Raw genomic sequence first — 20,443 nt, forward strand, 5'->3', positions numbered from 1 at the left:
ACTGTGAATGTTAACAGGGTGTGTTTAATAAAAACATATAATTGTTTGTGTGGTATTAGTTTAAGCCCATTGTGTTTGTCTATTGTTGTGACTTAGATGAAGATCAGAACACATTTAATGAACAATTTATGCAGAAATCCAAGTATAATCCCAAAGGGTTCACATACTTTTTCTTGCAACTGTATATGTGTTTCGGCCATTAATGTATATTAACTAATAAAATAAACTGTACCAGACAGTACATTAGATATATTTTGGGTTTATACTGTCTGCAATGAAACAAAAACTAAATGTAAGAAACAATTTTTATTTTCTATACTGTCCCAGCCTTCTGATTTGAGGTGGAACAAATACACACATTTTGACCAGCAATGTCTTTTAATAGGCCTTTTATTAGGGTGCTGTTTCATAGTTTGGAAATTTTCTTAAATTAGCTGTTGCATCCATCCATATTTTTGAGATATATGCTTAAAACACTGTAGGTAATATGATTCATATAGCTTCACACCCAGAGAATTCCAGGTAGCTGATTCTTCACCAGATAACTGACCAATCAGTAAATCCTGATACCCAGTCAGCTACACACTGATGAAAATGGATGATGTGTTTAGTGCAGGTCTGTTTCCATTTGCTTGCATTGTTGCATTGTCACTGAAATACCTAATCCCTTATATAAATGTATTCTGAATTTAGGCTCCTGAAAAGATAAACATAATAAATCCTCTACATTCAATTTCATTTACTCAGGCTTTACATATTTTTCTACAATTTCTACAATTGGACTGCAAAAAAACAAACATATGAGCTGCACTTAATCAGATTATGCACACTGATCTGCCAGCTTCCCACAGTATTGATTTCTGCGCTAATGTAAGATGAGCTTCCTCCTCTGATAACACATGATTTCCACCGCAGTCTAATATAATTATGAACAGGAACACAATGTTACAGTCATTTACATATTACACTGTTGATTCTGCTTGATTGGTCTGGTTTGGAAGCGAAGAGGCAGCATGATGTTGCTAGCCAATTCTGTGACTTCAGGCCTGTGGGAATAAAGCACACACATTTCCCTCTTATCACAGTCATTACTGAAAAGATAACAGCTGCTCTTTCATAATTCTTCTGCTAAACACTACACTAAAAAGATCTTTCTATATTTTAATTTTAAATTATTGTAAAATACAGTTTTTACATTAAAAGGTTTAAGTAAATATTGTATTTTATGGTCAAATGCTGGAGCAAAAAAAAATCTCAGAAAAGCATGTTTTAAAACAAAATGCTGGCCCAAGACAATCACTGAGCATTACATATCATCTGCCACATAGATGTAAATAGAATATAGTGCTGGTAAAGCTACAGTGGAATCGATGAGCAGCTAATGTTCACTCATCACTCTAAATCCATTGTCCATGCCCCAGAGAAACGTATTTACATCAGTAAACCTGTCAGAGATATCAGAATAAAAAGTTCTTTAGTCATCGATTAAGAACAAGCCTATTAAAACGATTAGTTATATGGTCATGTATTAATTTACTCAATGCTAATGAGTTAATGTCCGATTGAGATTTTATTGTCGTTTCACATCACCTGTGGTACATGAGGTCGAACGAAATTGTATTCTCACGGTCCAGTTTACCCCCAAAGCGCAATTTTAAAATTGTTCATACTGCAAAAATAAAAAAAAACATGATTGTTCATGAGTCTCAAAGTCTCAAAGTTATTTCTGGTTAGCATGAAGCCCAGACCTGCTGAACCTAGTGAACATAAGGGTCTGATGTTCTGACCGCATGACAATGAGATATGGTTTCCCTGTTTTATTGCAGTCTCTGAGAGCCTGGCTCAGCTGGCAGGGCTGGAGGACAGCTTCAGTAAATCTGATGATGCATTATCTATGTGTTTGTGCTTGAAAAGTTATTAACAGATATGAATCCTTATCAGCCATTGGTTCTCCGTGCAGTGGGCGGTTAGCAGGATAAAAATAGGCTGTGTTTGTGGGTTTTGGCGGTAATTGCGCTGTAAAACGTGTTTAATCGCGGCGCTCGAGGACCCGCTCAGGCCATTATGAGGTTTGTCCGGTGCCTGGATACTGAGTCAGTGGTGGGTTTAATGATTGACAGAGCTGAGGGGGAGCTGGGGGGCAGCTGGACTGACGGCTCTTCACTCCGTGACCAGTCGATCCTAGGGACGCTCTCTTACGCGCGAGCATGCTCCTTCTCCTGTGCGCGCTCTGCTGCGCGCTTCAGGGGGCCGCGGCCGAACCAGGCGCGGGGTTGCGCACGTGGTCGCGCTTCTCCCGACTGCCCTACCCGGCTGACAAGGCGTTCCTGTACGACACGTTTCCGCGCGGCTTCGCGTGGGCCGCGGGCACGGCCGCCTACCAGGTGGAGGGCGCGTGGCAAAAGGACGGCAAGGGCCGGTCCGTGTGGGACGTGTTTACGCGCGGAGGGGCGCGCGTGCTCACGGGCGACGTGGGCAGCGACAGCTACCACAACTTGCGCGCGGACGTGCGCGCGCTGCGCCAGCTCGGCGTCACGCACTACCGCTTCTCGCTCTCGTGGTCGCGCATCTTCCCCGACGGCGACGCCGCGAGCGCGCATAACGCTAAAGGTGTGGAGTATTACCGCGAGCTGATCCGCGAGCTGCGGGACATCGGCGTGCAGCCCGTGCTCACGCTCTACCACTGGGACCTGCCCGACAGCCTGCAGCGCCGCTACGGCGGCTGGAACAGCTCGGTGCTCGTGCAGATCTTCACCCGGTACGCGGACTTCTGCTTTCGCACCTTCGGTCATGATGTGAAGCTCTGGATCACCATGGATAACCCGTTCGTGGTTGCCTGGCACGGGTACGGGACGGGGGTTGTGGCGCCCGGTGTTAAAGGAGACCCCGATATGCCTTTTAGAGTGGGACACAATCTGTTAAAGGTAACACAGGCGGGGGTTGGGACGATATATCAGTATATTGATATTGTATCGTTTCGACCATATCGAATCTTCACGTTTTTTTTTTATATATTTTTTATTGAAGATGGGTGCTCCAAACTCCCTAAGACTTGACCAAGAGTGGTCCAGTAGTCTAAAGCGCTGCCACTATGACCAGGAGATTGCTGGTTTGATTCCGGTTCATGTAGCTTGCCATCTTGCTCTTTCTGGGTGGATAGATGGCGCTCTCTCCCCACATCACTCCAAAGGGTGATGTCCGCAGCACAAGGCATCTGTGAGCCGATATATATTGGGATTTATTAAGACAATAAAATGTGTTTAAGAACTTACCTTGCACCCGCACAAACTTACATGCAGTAGGTTTGTGCGGGTGCTACCTTAATAAAGACGCAAACCATGATCCACTTAAGGGGTTTTGGAAATAATATTACAAGATCCTCCAACAATCACATTATTATAATATCATTGTTCTCATGGGTAACATATTGTGATAATACTGTATGGTAAGATGCCCTGCGATTCCCACAACATATTCAAATCTGAAGTGCTGAAGTGACCTACAACACTATAGCGCTGATTGAGTCCATAACATGTTGATGGAACCACTGCAGTGTTGAATCAGCCTGTATAACCCTGAAAAAAAATCAATATACAGGGGTTGGACAATATAATTGCAACACCTGTCATTTTAGTGTGGGAGGTTTAATAGCTAAATTGGACTAGTCTGGTGGCCAATCTTCATTAATTGCACATTGCACCAGTAAGAGCAGAGTGTGAAGGTTCAATTAGCAGGTTAAGAGCACAGTTCTGCTCAAAATAATTGTGTGCAATGCACACACCATTATGGGTGACATACCAGAGTTCAAAAGAGGACAAATTGTTGGTGCACGTCTTGCTGGCACATCTGTGATCAAGACAGACGGTATCCAGGGTTATGTCAGCATACCACCAAGAAGGACCAACCACATCCAACAGGATTAACTGTGGACGCTGTAAGAGGAAGCTGTCTGAAAGGGATGTTCGGGTGCTAACCAGGATTGTATCCAAAAAACATAAAACCACGGCTGCCCAAATCACACAGAATTCAATGTGCACCTCAACTCTCCTGTTTCCACCAGAACTGTCCGTCACCACAATAAATTAGTGTGCTCTAAATCCAGGTGTTTCATTGTCCAACCACTGTAAATAATCAGTGTCATGATCAGGGAACATCTGATATAGTCCTGAAGTATTTAACAAGAGCAGATTAACCCCTTTCTAAACCCCAACTAAAACCAAGCGTAGATTTGATGCTAGCATTAGCATTAGCTACTTAAGAAGATAGGGAATTAGCTAAACACACAACATTAGCCTACAATTACTAAGGAAAGTGAATGAAAATAAGACTACAGGATACCTTCATCATGGCGCTTAACACAAAAAGAACCCCACCATTACTTCACCTGTCAATAACGATTGAGGAGATAATAATTTCTTCCAGAACAGTGTATTATTTATGACCCAATTTTGCACGTCTGTACAGTAATGTTCGGGACACCCCTAATCTGTCTCTAATCATCTTTTCTCAGGCTCATGCTGCAGTGTGGCATCTCTATAATGAGCGCTATCGTCCTCAGCAGGGCGGGAGAGTGTCCATAGCTCTGGCGTCACACTGGATCAAACCCAGTAGCACAAGGCTGGAAAGCCACCAGGCCTGCCAGTGCTCACTGGACTTTGTTTTGGGCTGGTTCGCCAGGCCGATCTTTGTGGACGGTGACTATCCACCCTGCATGAAGCGTAACTTGACACACAGGTAGGAGTGTGATTAGCTATGCCTTTTATTGGCCAATTTCTAGCAAATCCTGAATATCGGTCGATTGCCAGTTGTATATATTGACTGAAATCAGACGATACTCAGGATCTGCTAGTTACTGAATTATCATCTGATTGCAAATTGCAAATATTGACTGCAATCTACCAATATTTCTCTAATTGGCAAATCCTGAGAAACAATATTTGGGAGTTAATTAATGATTTACAATCCCTTTGCAAGAGGTTGCTTAGACAGCTTAGAAGCTGCAACTCCTTATAGACTCCAAATGGCTTAATACACTCATTTAAGCCAGAGCTGAACTGTATCAGCACCAAAAACACAAATCGCTCCATCTCTAAGATTTAACATTACAAAAGTTAACACTGGTTTTATGATTGAGTCCACATTATCTGGATATACATTATAATTTATTCAAGTTTGCAAGTGTTTGTAAAAATTTAATGTGGAAAATATGTTAAATATGTAAATTTTGCGATTAAAACCCACCCCCATAGGCTGCCAACATTCACAGAAGAGGAGAAGAAGCATATAAATGGAACGGCGGACTTCTTTGCCTTGTCTCATGGACCTGCTCTCAGCTTCCAGCTAATTAATGACAGCCTGCGATTTGGACAAACAGAGGACCTAGACCTGCGCATGCTGCTCTACTGGGTCCACGCCGAATATAACAACCCGGCCATCTTCGTGGTGGAGAGTGGCTGGTTCGTCAGCGCTAACACCAAGACGAAGGATGCAAAGCACATGTACTACCTGAAGCGCTTTATAATGGAGACTCTGAAGGGTAGGTGTGGTGGAGTCTGTGTGGAGGGTGCTTTGTAATTATAGTACATATACTTTAGTGCATATCAAAAAATTTTGAATATGTTTGAAAAGTTACTTTATTTTAGTAAATCAGTTACTAACAAAATGTGAAACTCATATATTATATAGATGTATTACACACAGAGTGATCTATTTTTACATTACATTACATTACATTTCATTTGGCAGACGCTTTTGTCCAAAGCGACTTACAATAATGAAGTACAAAGTAATAGGAATTTAGATAACCCATTTTTAGATAGGGCTTAAAGGAGGTCGAAGGGAAATAAAGGGATAGAGAAGTGAAGGAGGGGAAGAAGGAAATGGGGTTAGAAGTAGTTAGTGTGTTAGAGGTGTTAGGAGAGTAAGTGCTCTTTGAAGAGCTCTGTCTTCAGGAGTCTCTTAAAGATAGCGAGAGATTCTCCTGATCTGGTAGTAGAAGGTAGTTTGTTCCACCATTGGGGAACTCTGTATGAGAACAGTCTGGATTGCTTTGTGTGAATGTTTGTTTGGTAAAGCGAGGCGACGTTCATTGGAGGAGCGCAGCGGCCTGGAGGTGGCGTAAGTCTTCAGGAGTGATCAGTGCAGGTAGGAAGGAGCTGTTCTGTCATCACCTTGTAGGCGATTGTAAGAGTTTTGAATTTGATGCGAGCATCAACTGGTAGCCAGTGGAGCTCAATGAGCAGCGGGGTGACATGTGCCCGTTTTGGCTGGTTGAAGACCAGACGTGCTGCTGCATTCTGGATCATTTGGAGTGGTTTTACTACACAGGCCGGGAGGCCAGTTAGCAGGGCATTGCAGTAGTCGAGGCGTGAGATGACGACCGCTTGCACCAGGAGTTGGGTGGCCTGTTGTGTCAAGAACGGTCTAATTTTCCTGATGTTATAAAGCGCGAAGCGGCAGGATCGAGCAACCGAGGCCACATGGTGCGTGAAGGAGAGCTGGTCATCAACCAGAACACCCAGGTTCCTAGCAACCTTTGTCGGTGAGAGAGAGAGAGAGAGAGTCAATGCTTATAGAGAGGTTATGTTGAAAAGATGGTTTTGCTGGTATGACCAGAAGTTCAGTCTTTGAGAGATTTAATTGAAGGTGATGCTCCTTCATCCAAGAGGATATGTCAGAGAGACACTGCGATATCCGTGCAGAGATTGAGTTATCTTCAGGTGAGAATGACAGGTATAGCTGGGTGTCATCAGCAAAGCAATGGTAGGAAAAGCCATGTGAGTGGATAACCTGACCAAGAGAGGTGGTGTATATTGAGAAGAGAAGGGGACCCAGTACCGAACCCTGGGGAACCTCAGTGGATAGGGAGTGGGCTGAGGACAGCTGTCCTTGCCACGACACCTTGAACGAGCGCCCAGTGAGGTATGATCTGAACCATGACAGCACATTGTCTGAGATCCCCATGTTTGAAAGTATAGTTAGGAGGAAGTCGTGGTTGACTGTGTCGAAGGCGGCCGAGAGGTCCAGCAGAATGAGCACTGAGGACTGTCCTGCAGCTCTGGCAGTTTTCAACGAGTTTATTTATTTTATTGTTGATGATTATGGCTTACAGCCAATGAAAAATCAGTGTTTCAGACAATTAGAATATTATATTAGACCAGTTGGTACTTTTGGCAGTGTGGGCAGTGTGCCAAGTCCTGTTGGAAAATGAAATCCACATCTCCATGAGGGAAGCATGAAGTGCTGTACTGTGCACTGACTTTGACTTGATAATAGAACACAGTGGATCAACACCAGCAGATATCAGACATGTCTCTCCAAACCATCACTGATTGCTGGAAACTTCACACTAGACCTCAAGCAGTTTGGACTGTGTGTCTCTCCACTCTTCCTCCAGACTCTGCTCCCTTGATTTACAAATAAAATGTAAATTTACTGATGATCAGTGATGGTTTGGAGAGTCATGTCTGTCATCTGCTGGTGTTGATCCACTGTGTTTTATTATCAAGTCTAAACTCAGTGCAGTTTTGTTTTCCCATAAAATCTTACAGCACTTCATATCTTACAGCTTCCCTCTGCTGATAACTTTTATGGAAATGCAGATTTCAGAATTGAATTACTGAATTACTAAAATAAAGTATGTTTTCAAAGAGATGCACTAGTATATAACTAAAGTAAATATATACACTGACAACTTAAAAGTCATGGGGCAGGAACTAGTATCATGTCCAATGACCTTTTCATTCATGCCCCATGGACTATAACCAATGCTGCACTGACAAGCAGGATATGAATGTGGAGCCTCCTACAATAAATGTGAAAGAGAATTCTGCCCATGTCACTTTTCTATTTAGATGGAAAAATCTAGCCAGATGCTGGCGATCACGATAGTGTCACATTTGTACCAGAATTACATCATATAAGGCTTTACCACCTACAGTGGACAGTGCAGTGCGCAATAATGCCTTTAATGACATATTCCTGGTACAAATGTGACACTGTGGATTGAGGATTGTTAAATGCCTACACAGATGTGTTTTTACACTATATTTAGACATATTACTTTTTTACAAACATAAAAGACAATTTAGAATTGTATATTAATAAACTAACTTTTTATTAGACTACTTAATCTACATATAGAGGGGGCGATCATTAGTGCCTAGTCCAATTTCACTTTAAAGCAATTATAATATATTCACACAGACAGACAGGTACTGTAATATATTGTGAAAATACAATGATTAGCCATATGTTAAAGTGAATATTACCAATTATCTTGTTACAGTGGCACTTGTGAGGAGTTGCTACTGATGCACCAATTAAGGAAAAGTATAACGCATTCTATGTCTTGTGGCTTGCATGCCTTGATAAATGAAAGCTGTTGTTAAATCAGTTGTATTCAGAGGTGGAAAGTAACTAATTATATTTACTCACATTACTGTAATTGAGTAGATTTTATGAGTAATTTGTAATTTTTAAAGTAGTTTTTAGCATAGGTAATTTTACTTTTACTCAAGTACATTTTAACACAAGTAATTTACTTCACTACATTGGAAAACTCCCCGTTACTGAGTAAATATAAAATGCTGGGAAAAAATCAAATCGTCTGAATTAAAAAAAAAAAGAGTTTTGTTCTCCATGGCAGCGCAGCTGAACTTCTCCATGCAGTGTTTATTTTGGTTAGCGGGAGAGACGCTGTGTTAATCAGCTGGGGTCTGTGAGTTATGCTACCCAACGATATGTGCTTCTTTACGGCACTGCACCAACCATGTTTTTCATAATAATTCCTTAAGTTTTTATTGGGAACATTAAACAATCTGCTTGGATGTTAAAAAAAAAACATGTAAATAGCAGTTAAAGCATAGCAGAGGCAAGTAAAAAAATAATTATGAACTGTAAAACTATAAAAATAGAGTTTATAGTCACCTATATGACCATAACTTTTTAACTTTTTAACAGTAAAGAAAAAAATGGATCATAGAAATCTATGCCACCTGTTCTTGAAAATGTTTTATGGGGTGGTCTGAAAAATACTGCCCAAATTATTTAATTTAATAATGATTTAATTTATGATTTGTACCTTTTTACATCAAATAAATAAAAGTAACATGTAAATAATTAAAAGTAACTATGTAACTTTTACTCAAAGTACATTTTAAATTAAGTACTTGAGTAGATTTTTAGATGGGTACTTTTACTTTTACTTGAGTAGAATTTTAACAAAGTAAAGGTACTTTTACTTAATTACAGTTTTTCAGTACTTTTTCCACCTCTGGTTGTATTCTAGGTTCAGAAATGGACGCTGTGTCATTAATTGCCACTTTATTTTATCCTGTAAACTTTGTTCTTCTTTGTTTATTGAAGAGTATTGTTTTTATTCAACGTTTTCCAGCTATCCGCTTGGACAAAGTGAACGTGATCGGCTACACTGCATGGTCGTTGCTGGATGGCTTTGAATGGTATCGGGAGTATGGGATACGTCGTGGTCTTTTCTACGTAGACTTTAATTCAGAGCACCTGACGAGAGAGCCCAAGACCTCAGCCTTGTTCTACAGTAAACTGATCGAGAAGAACGGCTTTCCTGAGCTTCCAGAGAACCGTCCCACTGTGGGAGTCTTTCCCTGTGACTTCGCCTGGGGTGTAGCTGCAAACTCCATACAGGTACAATTCGGGATGGGTGATTAGGCCCCCAAAATAATACCACGATATTTCATAGTGCAATAATGATGTTCTTGGCAATCTGAAAAAAACCTTTTCAAAAAATTACTACTGCAACTAAATACAGTTTTTCCCAAATGTTTAAACGCATTTCTAGAAACTCGGCTCAGTTTCTCAAAACTCTAAACACAAACTGAAAATTATTAACTGCTTTGTTGAAACTCAAACACAAATCTCTAGCAAAACTGATTCCTTCCACCAAAACAACACACACAGCTCTTTATATGCTCATCTCTTATTGCAGAGCATCAAATAAACACTGACAAGATCAATTCAGAGCACTATTATCAGAAGTATTTGGTTGTTTTTGACTTTATGAGGCCACTGTACAAATTCAAATACAAGCATACAAGTCCATGGAAACATGTTGAATTTCTGTTCTTTATATTTATTTGGTGCGGTGTAGGACCCCCCCATATAGCATTACAGTACTACATATATATGCAGCACAAATGTAAGCTGTTTTTACTGTATGTAGTTAGGTTGGAAAACTGTAATTTTCACTTATGTAAGAACAATGAGAAACATGACGAGGAAAATCAGTTCACATACAAAGAGGTTACAAAAACTGATGTATTTATTATTTATGTATTTGAGGATCAGTGATTCTTAGGTGATCAATCTGTACTAAATGATGTGATTTGTGTTTAGTCATTTGTAAAGCTGTGATTTAGAATGATTTGATGAAAACATGTGGAATTGTGTTTAGAGTTTAGCAGTTTTGAGTCACAGTGTCGACACATGAGCTTCATTTTGTGTTTTACAATGTGGAAAAACTGTAAATGTTAAAAAATGAACAGTTTGCACCCTTAGGGCTTCACATTAAAAAAAAGGGAAAAAATGCGCTAAAAATGTATCGTCTCAAACATTATACAAATATTACTGTATACAATACAATATGGCACACCCTTTAGGTCCTTGGTACAAATACATGTCACATACAGCATATGAATACTTATTTATATATGACACTAGAATTAGCTGAGAGAGGATCTAATTATTTATGCATTAAGTAAAGTAAATTTCTTTTTTTTTCTGTTTTTGTTCTTATCATTTTAAATTCACGTTTGTTTAATGCTCTATGTATTAATTGGCATCATGATCTTCTATCTAATTTATTCTAAGTTCCTGGCTTGTGGTGCAGTTCAGTGAATATGTAACTTTAAGCCAAACTATTTACTTGAAACACATATTAACCATGATTTCCGTACACTTTGATCTGGGCTGAAGTTTAAAATGAACAAGATGCTAAAAAAACAGTACCTGGGTAAAGTTAACATAAACTATTGTGAATATTATTTTTACAGATGTAGATTTTGTGCCAGAGTTTATTGGAACAGTCAGTAGGTAAATGAATGCAAACCCAGTAAAACCAATTCATTAAAAATTCAGTGTAATTCAGTTTGAAGCAAAAAAGCAGTCAAAACCTATACATGAAAATATATGAATGTGATTAATGAAATGGTTATATATGGCAGTGTGAGACCATTTAAAAAGTTAAAACTATGTGGAGTGCCTTTGCTGCTTAATTTACAAATCACTATTAATTTAAAGATGTGTTTAAATTGTACAAATTCATGAATAGTTGACATTGTTATGGGAGCACAATCTCACATTCTATATTAACCCCTTAAAATACCTTGTCCCATATACCGGCTACAGGTTTAGGGGATATAAAAGCCTTTTTCTCTGCAGTAAAATAAGTTATTCACATTCTGAAAACTTGGAGGGCTTTGAAATCTCTTACTGGACACTTGGAGAAGCTGCCTGTTTTCTCTCGACTCCACTTAATCAACTAATCCCAGATCAGTAACAAGAAATCAACCCCAATTCTGCATGTTTGAACATAGATATGAAAAATAGACAAACGTAACAAAACTAAAGGTTTGGAGGACATGAACTGTTTAATTTGTATTCAGGAAAATATTTTTATTAATGGCGATTTTACAATGAAGTTTAGGAAAATGACAATTTTATGATTATTATTCATTATATTTTTAAAGTTGCAGATTTACTTAAATATATTTTTGATAATTTCTATTACATTTGCAATTAGAATTTGTAGTAACGTTTCTTATCAAACATGAAAACTTTTCATGTAATGCTTGAATAGAAATCTTTAAGATTTAGGCGTGTAATATCAGGCAGAAAATTTACACAAATGCTGTCCCGTTAAGGGGTTAAATGAGATAAATAGAATGTGTGAATTGTAGAGGCACTTTATTTGACCTCTTGTTTGAATGTGCTTCGTTTTTCTCTTTAAAATTAAAGGAAGTAACTTCACCTGTAAATATTTCAGACCGTCGTAATATAAACAGTGAAAGTGGAGGCACCGAGTGGTCCAGCGGTCTAAAGCGCTGCCACTATGAGCAGGAGGTCGCCGGTTCGAACCCCCGCTCATGCAGCTTTACCATCAAGCTGCCGGCGTCAGAGGGAGCAAAATTGGCCCTGCTCCCTCTGGGTGGGTAGATGGCGCTCTCTCCCCACATCACTCCTAGGGTGATGTCTGCAGCACAGGGCGTCTGTGAGCTGATGTACCAGAGCCGAGCCGCTGCGCTTTCCTCCAAGCGCGCTGGCTGCTCGGTAATGCTGCATCAGCAGCAGCTCGAAAAGAAGCGGTGGCTGACTTCACATGTATCGGAGGAAGCATGTGCTAGTCTTCACCCTCCTGGTGTGTTGAGGTATCACTAGTGATAGGGGGAGTCCTAATGAATGGGTTGGGTAATTGGCCGTGTAAATTGGGGAGAAAATGGGAAAAAAAAAAAAACAGTGAAAGTGACATCACTGCCCATGTTTGTCTTTGTCTTATTAAAAACTCAAAGGTCATATAGGAGAAACCAGATGTAGCGGGTGATCATGTAGTGTTCACCTTTCACCTATTTTAACTGACAAATAAAAATATATATATATCTTACATCAAATCTTAAACTGATTTAAACTGATATGTTTAGCATTTACATTTTTTATATTTCCACTGTCATGCATCTTAGGGAATTTAATTTGGTCCTTTTTTTCTTGTGATTTACACAATACTGAAGGTTAATGTGTTAGATATACACAGTAGTATATAATATATTACAGTATTTGCTCCTTACAGCTTTCTTTTGTTTTTGCTTGTTTATCATAGTGACATTTTTCAGATTATCAAACAAATTTTAATATCAGACAAAGATAACCTGAGTAAAATTAAAAAAAGAAATTAAATTATAATTTCATTTAGAAAGGGAAAAAAATCTGTTTAACCCTTGTGTGGTGTTCATAATTTTGTTACTCGTTTACTTTGTTACTTGTATTTAATTCAGCAAAATTAAGCAATTCTACATTAAAATGCTTTACACATGCTCGCTTCACCTGAATTGTAAGCAATATAAACAGCTTACATGGTTAATATTTGCCCTTTACCTTTCTTATGTCACATTTCTTTTAAAAAGTGCTACTCTTTTTTATTAGTTTTTAATAAAATGTAAAAAAAAATTAAACTCAAGATATGAGTAGAAAATTTGTTTAGTTTCAAATTTACAAATGAAGCAATGTTTATTAGCCCTTCGCCAAACATACTGTATGTAATATAAATGTGTGTGTGGGGGGGAGGGGCTGTACAGTGTGTGTTTATCAAAAATGTGTTTTGATGTATGTTTTTTTTTTGTATCATTTGATGAAAAATGAAAACGGGTCCCACAGATCCGAACACCACACAAGGGTTAAACCAATCTAACCCTATGAAAAAAAGCCTAGAGTTAAATGTCACTAGCCACAATCAGGTCTGATTACTACCAGACCTGTAGAATCCAGAAATCACTTAAATAGAACCTGTCTGACAACATGAAGCAGCTAAAAGATAAAAAAAATCAACACATCATGAACCAATCTGAACAAATTCAAGCACATATGAGAAAACAATGTCACTGACATCTAACAGTCCGGAAAATTCATTTCTAAAACCCTGGGACTCCAGCAAATGCTTGATTAAGAAGGGTGGCACAGCCAAGTTTTAGGGGCAAAATATGTAAATACTTTTTCACATAGGACCAGGTTTGTCTGGATTGTTTGGATTTTTTCCCTAAAAGCTTCACATTCAGAAATTTTCTTGCTCACTTTCTGACTTGAAATGATGTGGTTTTATGGTATTAATATGGTGATATTAAAAATGCAAACGATGACTGTGAGTCCAGATTGTACAATGCATCCGGGAAAAAAACTAAATTATCAGGAAAATACTACAGGTGGGTAATCCAGGTCCAGAAAGTAAAAATCCAACCCAAGTTTTTTTTTTATCTGCAGCAGAGCCACTCAGGGGGTTGGTACAAAGCCCTGGGGTGGATTTTTACTTTCTGGACCTGGGTTACTCACCTCTACTTCAGTAAAAATTGATTGAAAGTTATTTGCCTAGTGATCTTTTATGCCTCAGTTTCATTGTTGACCCAATCAAGTTGGATAGCAAGCAAACTCTACAGACAGGTGATAGATTTTGAATCATAAAACATTTGATTAGATTTCTTCTCCTTCTGCAATTACCAAACACAATTCTGGTTGTGTTTACATAAACATAATACCATCTTTTGCATTTTGACAAAAAGCAAATCTATAATTTTGAGTATATGTATGTATAAATGCTCTCAGCTCACCCCCAAATTTGACATACTACAGTAACTGCTCAATTGTGTGAAACTGACACCAATAAATCCATAATTCCTTCTATTTACTTACTTAATAGTATTTTTCCTCAGTAACATAATCACTGTGAAGTGTGGAGAATAGTTTTGCGATATACTAATTATCGTTGAATCGCAGTTTTGAGATATCACCGTTATCATTAATTTACCACAGCTGAAAGGTGCTGGAAAAACTTGAAATTGGGCTTGAATTGAAAGTGCTTGAAAGGTACTTGAATTTTAACCTGTAAAAGGTGTATGAACCCTGTATTTTGTATCCATGTACAGGTGGAGACTACACCTTCACAGTTTGTTGACACAAGTGTGTATATCTGGAACATCTCAGATAATGGAAAGCTGAAGAGGCTGGAGGCTGTGCAAGTCCCTGTGCGGAGGATACGCCACTGTGCGGATTTCGCTGCCATCCGGCAACAGGTATCAGAGATTCAGGCGATGCATGTGACCCACTTCCACTTCTCCCTCAACTGGTCCTCTATAATCCCTACAGGCCAGATATCAGAAGCCAATAACACACTGCTGAACTATTACCACTGCTTTGTTAGTGAGCTACAGAGGGCCAACGTCACCCCGGTGGTGACTCTCTGGCACCACACGGGTAAGCTCTCCAGCCTGCCAGCTCCACTGGAGGCTAATGGGGGCTGGCAGAGGGAAGAGACTGTGCAGGCCTTTGCAGATTATGCTAGGCTGTGCTTCCAAAGGCTCGGAGCCCACGTCAAGCTGTGGATCACACTGAACGAGCCCAATGAAGAAGGGCTCTGCTATGCTGTTGGACACCAGTTACTGCGTGCCCATGCTCTAGCCTGGCGTGTCTACGACAGAGAGTTTCGCCAGTCTCAGGGAGGCAAAGCCTCGTTGGTGCTTCATATGGACTGGGTAGAACCTGCGTTCTCCTTCAACCGAGAGGATGTGGCCCCTGCCAAACGAGTGCTGGACCTGCGAGTGGGATGGTTCGCCGAGCCAATCTTCGGGAGTGGTGACTACCCACCCCTGATGCGCAGCTGGCTCCAGCAGCGAAACCCCCTTGACCTCTTCAACTACCACTTGCCCAACTTCAGCGAGGAGGACCGACAGCTGGTCAAAGGCACCTACGACTTCTTTGCCATCAGTCACTTCACTACGTCTATGGTGTACAATGGAGTGGAAGATAAGTACTTATACAAGGACAACTTAGAGGTGCAGATGATTTCTGATGTTACCTGGATAATGTCCCCACGGCGTAACTCTCCTGTAGTTCCCTGGGGTCTGCGCAAAGCCCTCAACTGGGTCAATCTGCATTATAAAGGAGTGCCCATCTACGTCATGGCCAATGGTGTCCAAGAAGACACGGCCAGATTCAAAGACAGCCTCCGGGTTTATTATCTGTATAACTACGTCAATGAAGCCCTCAAAGGTAAGGTATAATAAAATGTGATGCATGCTTTTACAACCCCTAAATAGGCCTGTCACAATAAATACATTATCGACATATCGTTCAATAAATGGACATGATCTCAATCATTTTAATAATCGTCCATAATCGTGATATCGTCCATTGTGTTTGCACTTACACAAAATGTGCTTACTTATATTGTGACTGTAGGCGTGACTTGTAGTGCAGAAGCACAGAGAGACACGGACACAGAGAGTGAATGAACTCAAAACGTACCTTTTATTAGGAAAAATGTCCTCCATCAACACCCAAAACAAACTTAAAGAAACAAGATAACGGCCCAGGGCGACTCTTTTCTTAACTTTAGTGTCTCTTAGGTTTGTGTTGCCTCAGCCTTCCTCTCATTATCAGCGTATCTCTTGAGTGAAGGCTGAGGCAAAGGTTTTATGCTGGTCCAATGCGTGCCAGCTGGGGCAGACCCACGGTTCCCCTGCCTCTATATATGTGACTATACTCTACTTTAAATCAAGCTGAAAACTATTCAGGTTCCAAAATTAGGCCCATGAACAGGAATGGAATAGTTTATTGTCTTTAAATGGGTGTAATTCCTTTGTTATGTTACTATGTTATCGTTATATTAGTGCCATTTATCGTCCTGGAAAAGATCACCTTAAAAACAGAGTGTGTTGCTTTAAGGTCTCAATGTACCTGAGGTAACATTCCCTCAGAGCCGGAGGAGGAAGAAACCTTGGGAGAAACAAAGGCTCACGTGTACCTTGTACTATCACATGTACTATAACATGTACTATCAAGGCTAATATGTAAGGAGGAACCATCTTCCTTTGGTCAACTTAGAAATTAATGTCATTAAAGTCATTATACGTCCACATAGTTCTAATATATTCAGGTGTATAGCCACAGCAGCAAACAGCAGAGCTCTGTCTTCAGGAGTTTATTAAAGATAGTGAGAGATTCTCCTGATCTGGTAGTAGAAGGTAGTTAGTTAGAGGTGTTAGGAGCAGGGCCGCTGCTAAGGTTTTGGAGGCCCTAAGCATAACTGGTCAGGGAGCAGACTGCCAAACTCAAGTAGCGTTGCTACTTTAGTTAGGACTAAGGTTGCCAGATAAGTTACGATTTTTCATCCTATTTGTTTATTTTATTTTAAGTTTTTAACTTACACAAATATTGCACTGGACGAGTTTTTGTATAGAATGGCCACATACACTTTAAAAATGGTTAAACATGCGCAAGATTTAGCGCCTCCATGCATTTTTTGATTATTTATTTGACTGGAAAATGTCACATCTGGCAACATCCAACAGAGCAAACCGAGCCGTGCCATTTCAGGCAATAGGGGTGGGGGCATTATATTATGCACAAAAATAATAACGTGCCGCTTTTAAGTAGTAGAGTAGGTGCCCCATGCAATGTTTAAAGACAAAAAAGATGAGCGTATCATAAATAATTCACATTGGGTTTTAAATTTAATAATGTCATAATTTCAACACATTTCATTCTCAGTCAATTTGGCTCCCTGCAACTGCAAAATGGTTGAGGCCTAACGCTGGCTGCGTTGTCTGCGTATGCAGAGCGGCGGCCCTGGTTAGGAGAGTAAGTGCTCTTTGAAGAGCTCTGTCTTCAGGAGTTTATTAAAGATAGCGAGAGATTCTCCTGATCTGGTAGTAGAAGGTAGTTAGTTAGAGGTGTTAAGAGAGTAAGTGATCTTTGAAGAGCTCTGTCTTCAGGAGTTTTTTAAAGAGCACTTACTTACTTACTTACTTACTTAGAACACCTCTAACTAACTACCTTCTTCTACAGATCAGGAGAATCTCTCACTATCTTTAATAAACTCCTGAAGACAGAGCTCTTCAAAGAGCACTTACTCTCCTAACACCTCTAACTAACTACCTACTTCTAACCTCATTTCCTTCTTCCTCTCCTTCACTCCTCTATCCCATTATTTCCCTTTGACCTCCTTTAGGCCCTGTCTAAAGATGTTTTTACCTTTAACTTTTATTACTTTTGTACTTCACTATTGTAAGTCGCTTTGGACAAAAGCATCTGCCAAATGTAATGTAATGTAAAAAAAAAAAAGGTATTAAGCTGTCTATTCCTTATTAAACAATGAGTAATAACAGAGTTAAATTAAATCAATGTATTACTGATAGAACACCAGCCATTACATTACAAGGTTAAATTAATGCAGTCATTATTATATGATTTGTTTTGAGCAATTCTTTTTGAATAGACCAACAGGCCGGATGTGGCTGTAGTTTGCCCACCGTTGCTCTAGTGTGAAATGTGATGATTCAGTCTCTTCCAGCAGACAGCAGCGCAAAGCTCACAACAGAACACAAACATCACCGGGCCTACTTAATTATTAATCTGCACAGTTCGGGGTTCAGTTCACCGACCTTCAGGGAGCCAGTGAGCACTGATGTGAAGCCACAAACGTATTTCGGGACAGTATTTTTTCTTACCACTGTTTGACAGGTTTTATTTGTACGATGCTCATTTGTTATTGGTTATTTTCTGCTGTGTATTTTTGCAGCGTACACGCTGGACGGGGTCAATCTGCAAGGTTACTTTGCTTATGCCTTTAACGACCAGCACGATCCCGGCTTCGGCATGTACGGCAACGTGCAGGACGAGGTCATAATGAAAGACTCTATGATCCACTACAGGAACATCATTGACCATAATGGGTTCCCTGCCCAAAGCAGTCCCCCACAGCAGTGTCTCCACACACCTGTCCAGTGTCCAGTGTGTCAGGTTTTGGCTAAGCAGCCTGTCGTTGGGTTCATCTCTTTGGTAGCCTCTTCTGTGCTCATTACTCTGGGTCTTGTTATATATTATGGAGCAAAGAGACATAAATAAAATGTAGTTTAAGTAATGTGAAACTGTAACTGTAACTGAAACTGTGTGTAGTTTGTATTGCCTAGTCTGGTATTTGTGAGATGCCCATGCAGATTAACTTTGTATATTGAAAACTTAACTATATTCTGTTTTTTTTTTTTTTTTTTTTTAGAAAAAACAGATTTAATTTTTGGGATAACCACCATAACCATTTGTAATGTTAACAGGACTATTTTAACACATTACTTAAAATATGTTTCAGCATTTACCTGTGTCCTCTTTACATGTAAGCACTTTATGTGACTAGCATGTGGATTGTATTCTGCTGTTAAAATTGTTAAGTTAGTTTCATGAGGAACTTTTTTGAGGTTCTTCTTTTTGAAACTGAAGAATAAATCCTCTGTTTCTCAAAGTGCTTTGAAGAACCTTTGAGAAAGCATAATTTTTTTTTAGAAAACGTTTCTTTTCTTCTAAAACAAAGATGAAGGCTCATCAAAGCACCTTTTCAGGTTCCTCCACAGTTTTAAATCGAATAAACCTCTAAAAGTTGCCTGAGGAACATATATATATGTAAAGCAGTGTGTTAAGGTTTTAGCCGCATTAATTTACACTTGGTAATGAAATGTGTCTCTGGCAAGACTGTAAAATCTGATAGTTGTGTGAGACAGCATTTAAACTGGATTTAATCTACACAATTTTAGGTCTGATTTTCCAAAAGGCTCAGATTGGAGGCAACTCGCTGTTTGCTACGCCCTAGATCAGACAGTGTATTCGAAAGAAAGCAACATGCAATTCAAGTAATCAAGCAATGCCTCGCAAGCTATCAAACAAACGTCTAGCATCTTTGATATCTTGACCTTATCAGTGTGAAAATTGTTGTGGGTTCCTCCTGGTAAAAGATCAATTCACTTTTGACCCTGAATTGCTGATCAGTCCTAACTAGAACAATTCAGATTACAAGACAGCAAGTGGTGTAGTGTGGAAGGTAGCAAACCTGAACCTTCTAAAATTGTATAGTGTGAACTAGGGTTGCAGCGGTAACCGGTTTCACGGTATACCGTGGTATTAAAATGCACGGTTATCATACCGTGTGTGTTTGCTTATTACCGGTAAAAGGCAAGCCAGCGGAGAAAGTCACCCGCGCATGCGCAACTCTGCTCCGCTTCAGCTACTCAGCACACAGTGTTGAGAACGGCAGAAAGTGCATCAGACTAGAGCTTAGATTCTCTGCCCGAACCAGACCTGACCCGAGGACCGACCCGAAATCGGGTCCGTTCGGGCCGAGATTTCCCACCACATTCCTCGGGCCGGGTCGGGTTGGGCTCCAGAAAATAGTCTGAGATGTAGGCATCTGTTTTTTAATTATATATTTTATTTTTAAATAAAGCTCTGGTGTGATAGTCACAATGTTAATGCTAAGTAACCAATTATTATTGTTAATGAAAACGAACCAAATAACGAAAACTGAAAGTGAAACTTAACTAACTTATTTATAAGCGCTGTTTTCACTCCCGCAGTTCTACAGCGGGAGGTGTTGTGCCGATTCTGTCCGCGAAGCGGGAGTCGGATTGAGCAGGGAGTCGGATTCGGCATAACAGCGGCAGCGCGGCTGCACCTCGCGGTCCGCGGTGTTAGTTGTAAGCGCTCGCGCTAGCCGCAAAACACGACAGAAAACACTGAGAAACTGCAGAATTATGAATTGGACTAAAATGAGCACGAGGAGATAAAAGAGAACCTTTACCTGTGAGTAGCTCACATCAGAACACGCAAATCTCTCTCTCTCTCTGTGTCTCTCTCTCTCGCACGTGAACTTCTCCGCACTGTG

At 40.0% G+C, this 20,443-nt stretch overlaps 1 protein-coding gene across 1 annotated transcript; it reads left to right on the forward strand.

The window, feature by feature from the left end:
• The first annotated feature begins 2,049 nt into the window (after window positions 1–2,049).
• On the forward strand, window positions 2,050–18,757 carry kl (klotho). Its single transcript, XM_007247297.3, is given in 7 exon segments — window positions 2,050–2,178; window positions 2,181–2,924; window positions 4,511–4,734; window positions 5,250–5,536; window positions 9,395–9,663; window positions 14,661–15,783; window positions 18,314–18,757. Coding segments are annotated over 7 exon segments (3,087 nt in total). The 5' UTR covers window positions 2,050–2,064; the 3' UTR covers window positions 18,640–18,757.
• The last annotated feature ends 1,686 nt before the right edge of the window (window positions 18,758–20,443 follow it).

This window comes from Astyanax mexicanus, chromosome 20, assembly GCF_023375975.1.
Source record: "Astyanax mexicanus isolate ESR-SI-001 chromosome 20, AstMex3_surface, whole genome shotgun sequence".
Lineage (NCBI taxonomy): Eukaryota > Metazoa > Chordata > Actinopteri > Characiformes > Acestrorhamphidae > Astyanax > Astyanax mexicanus.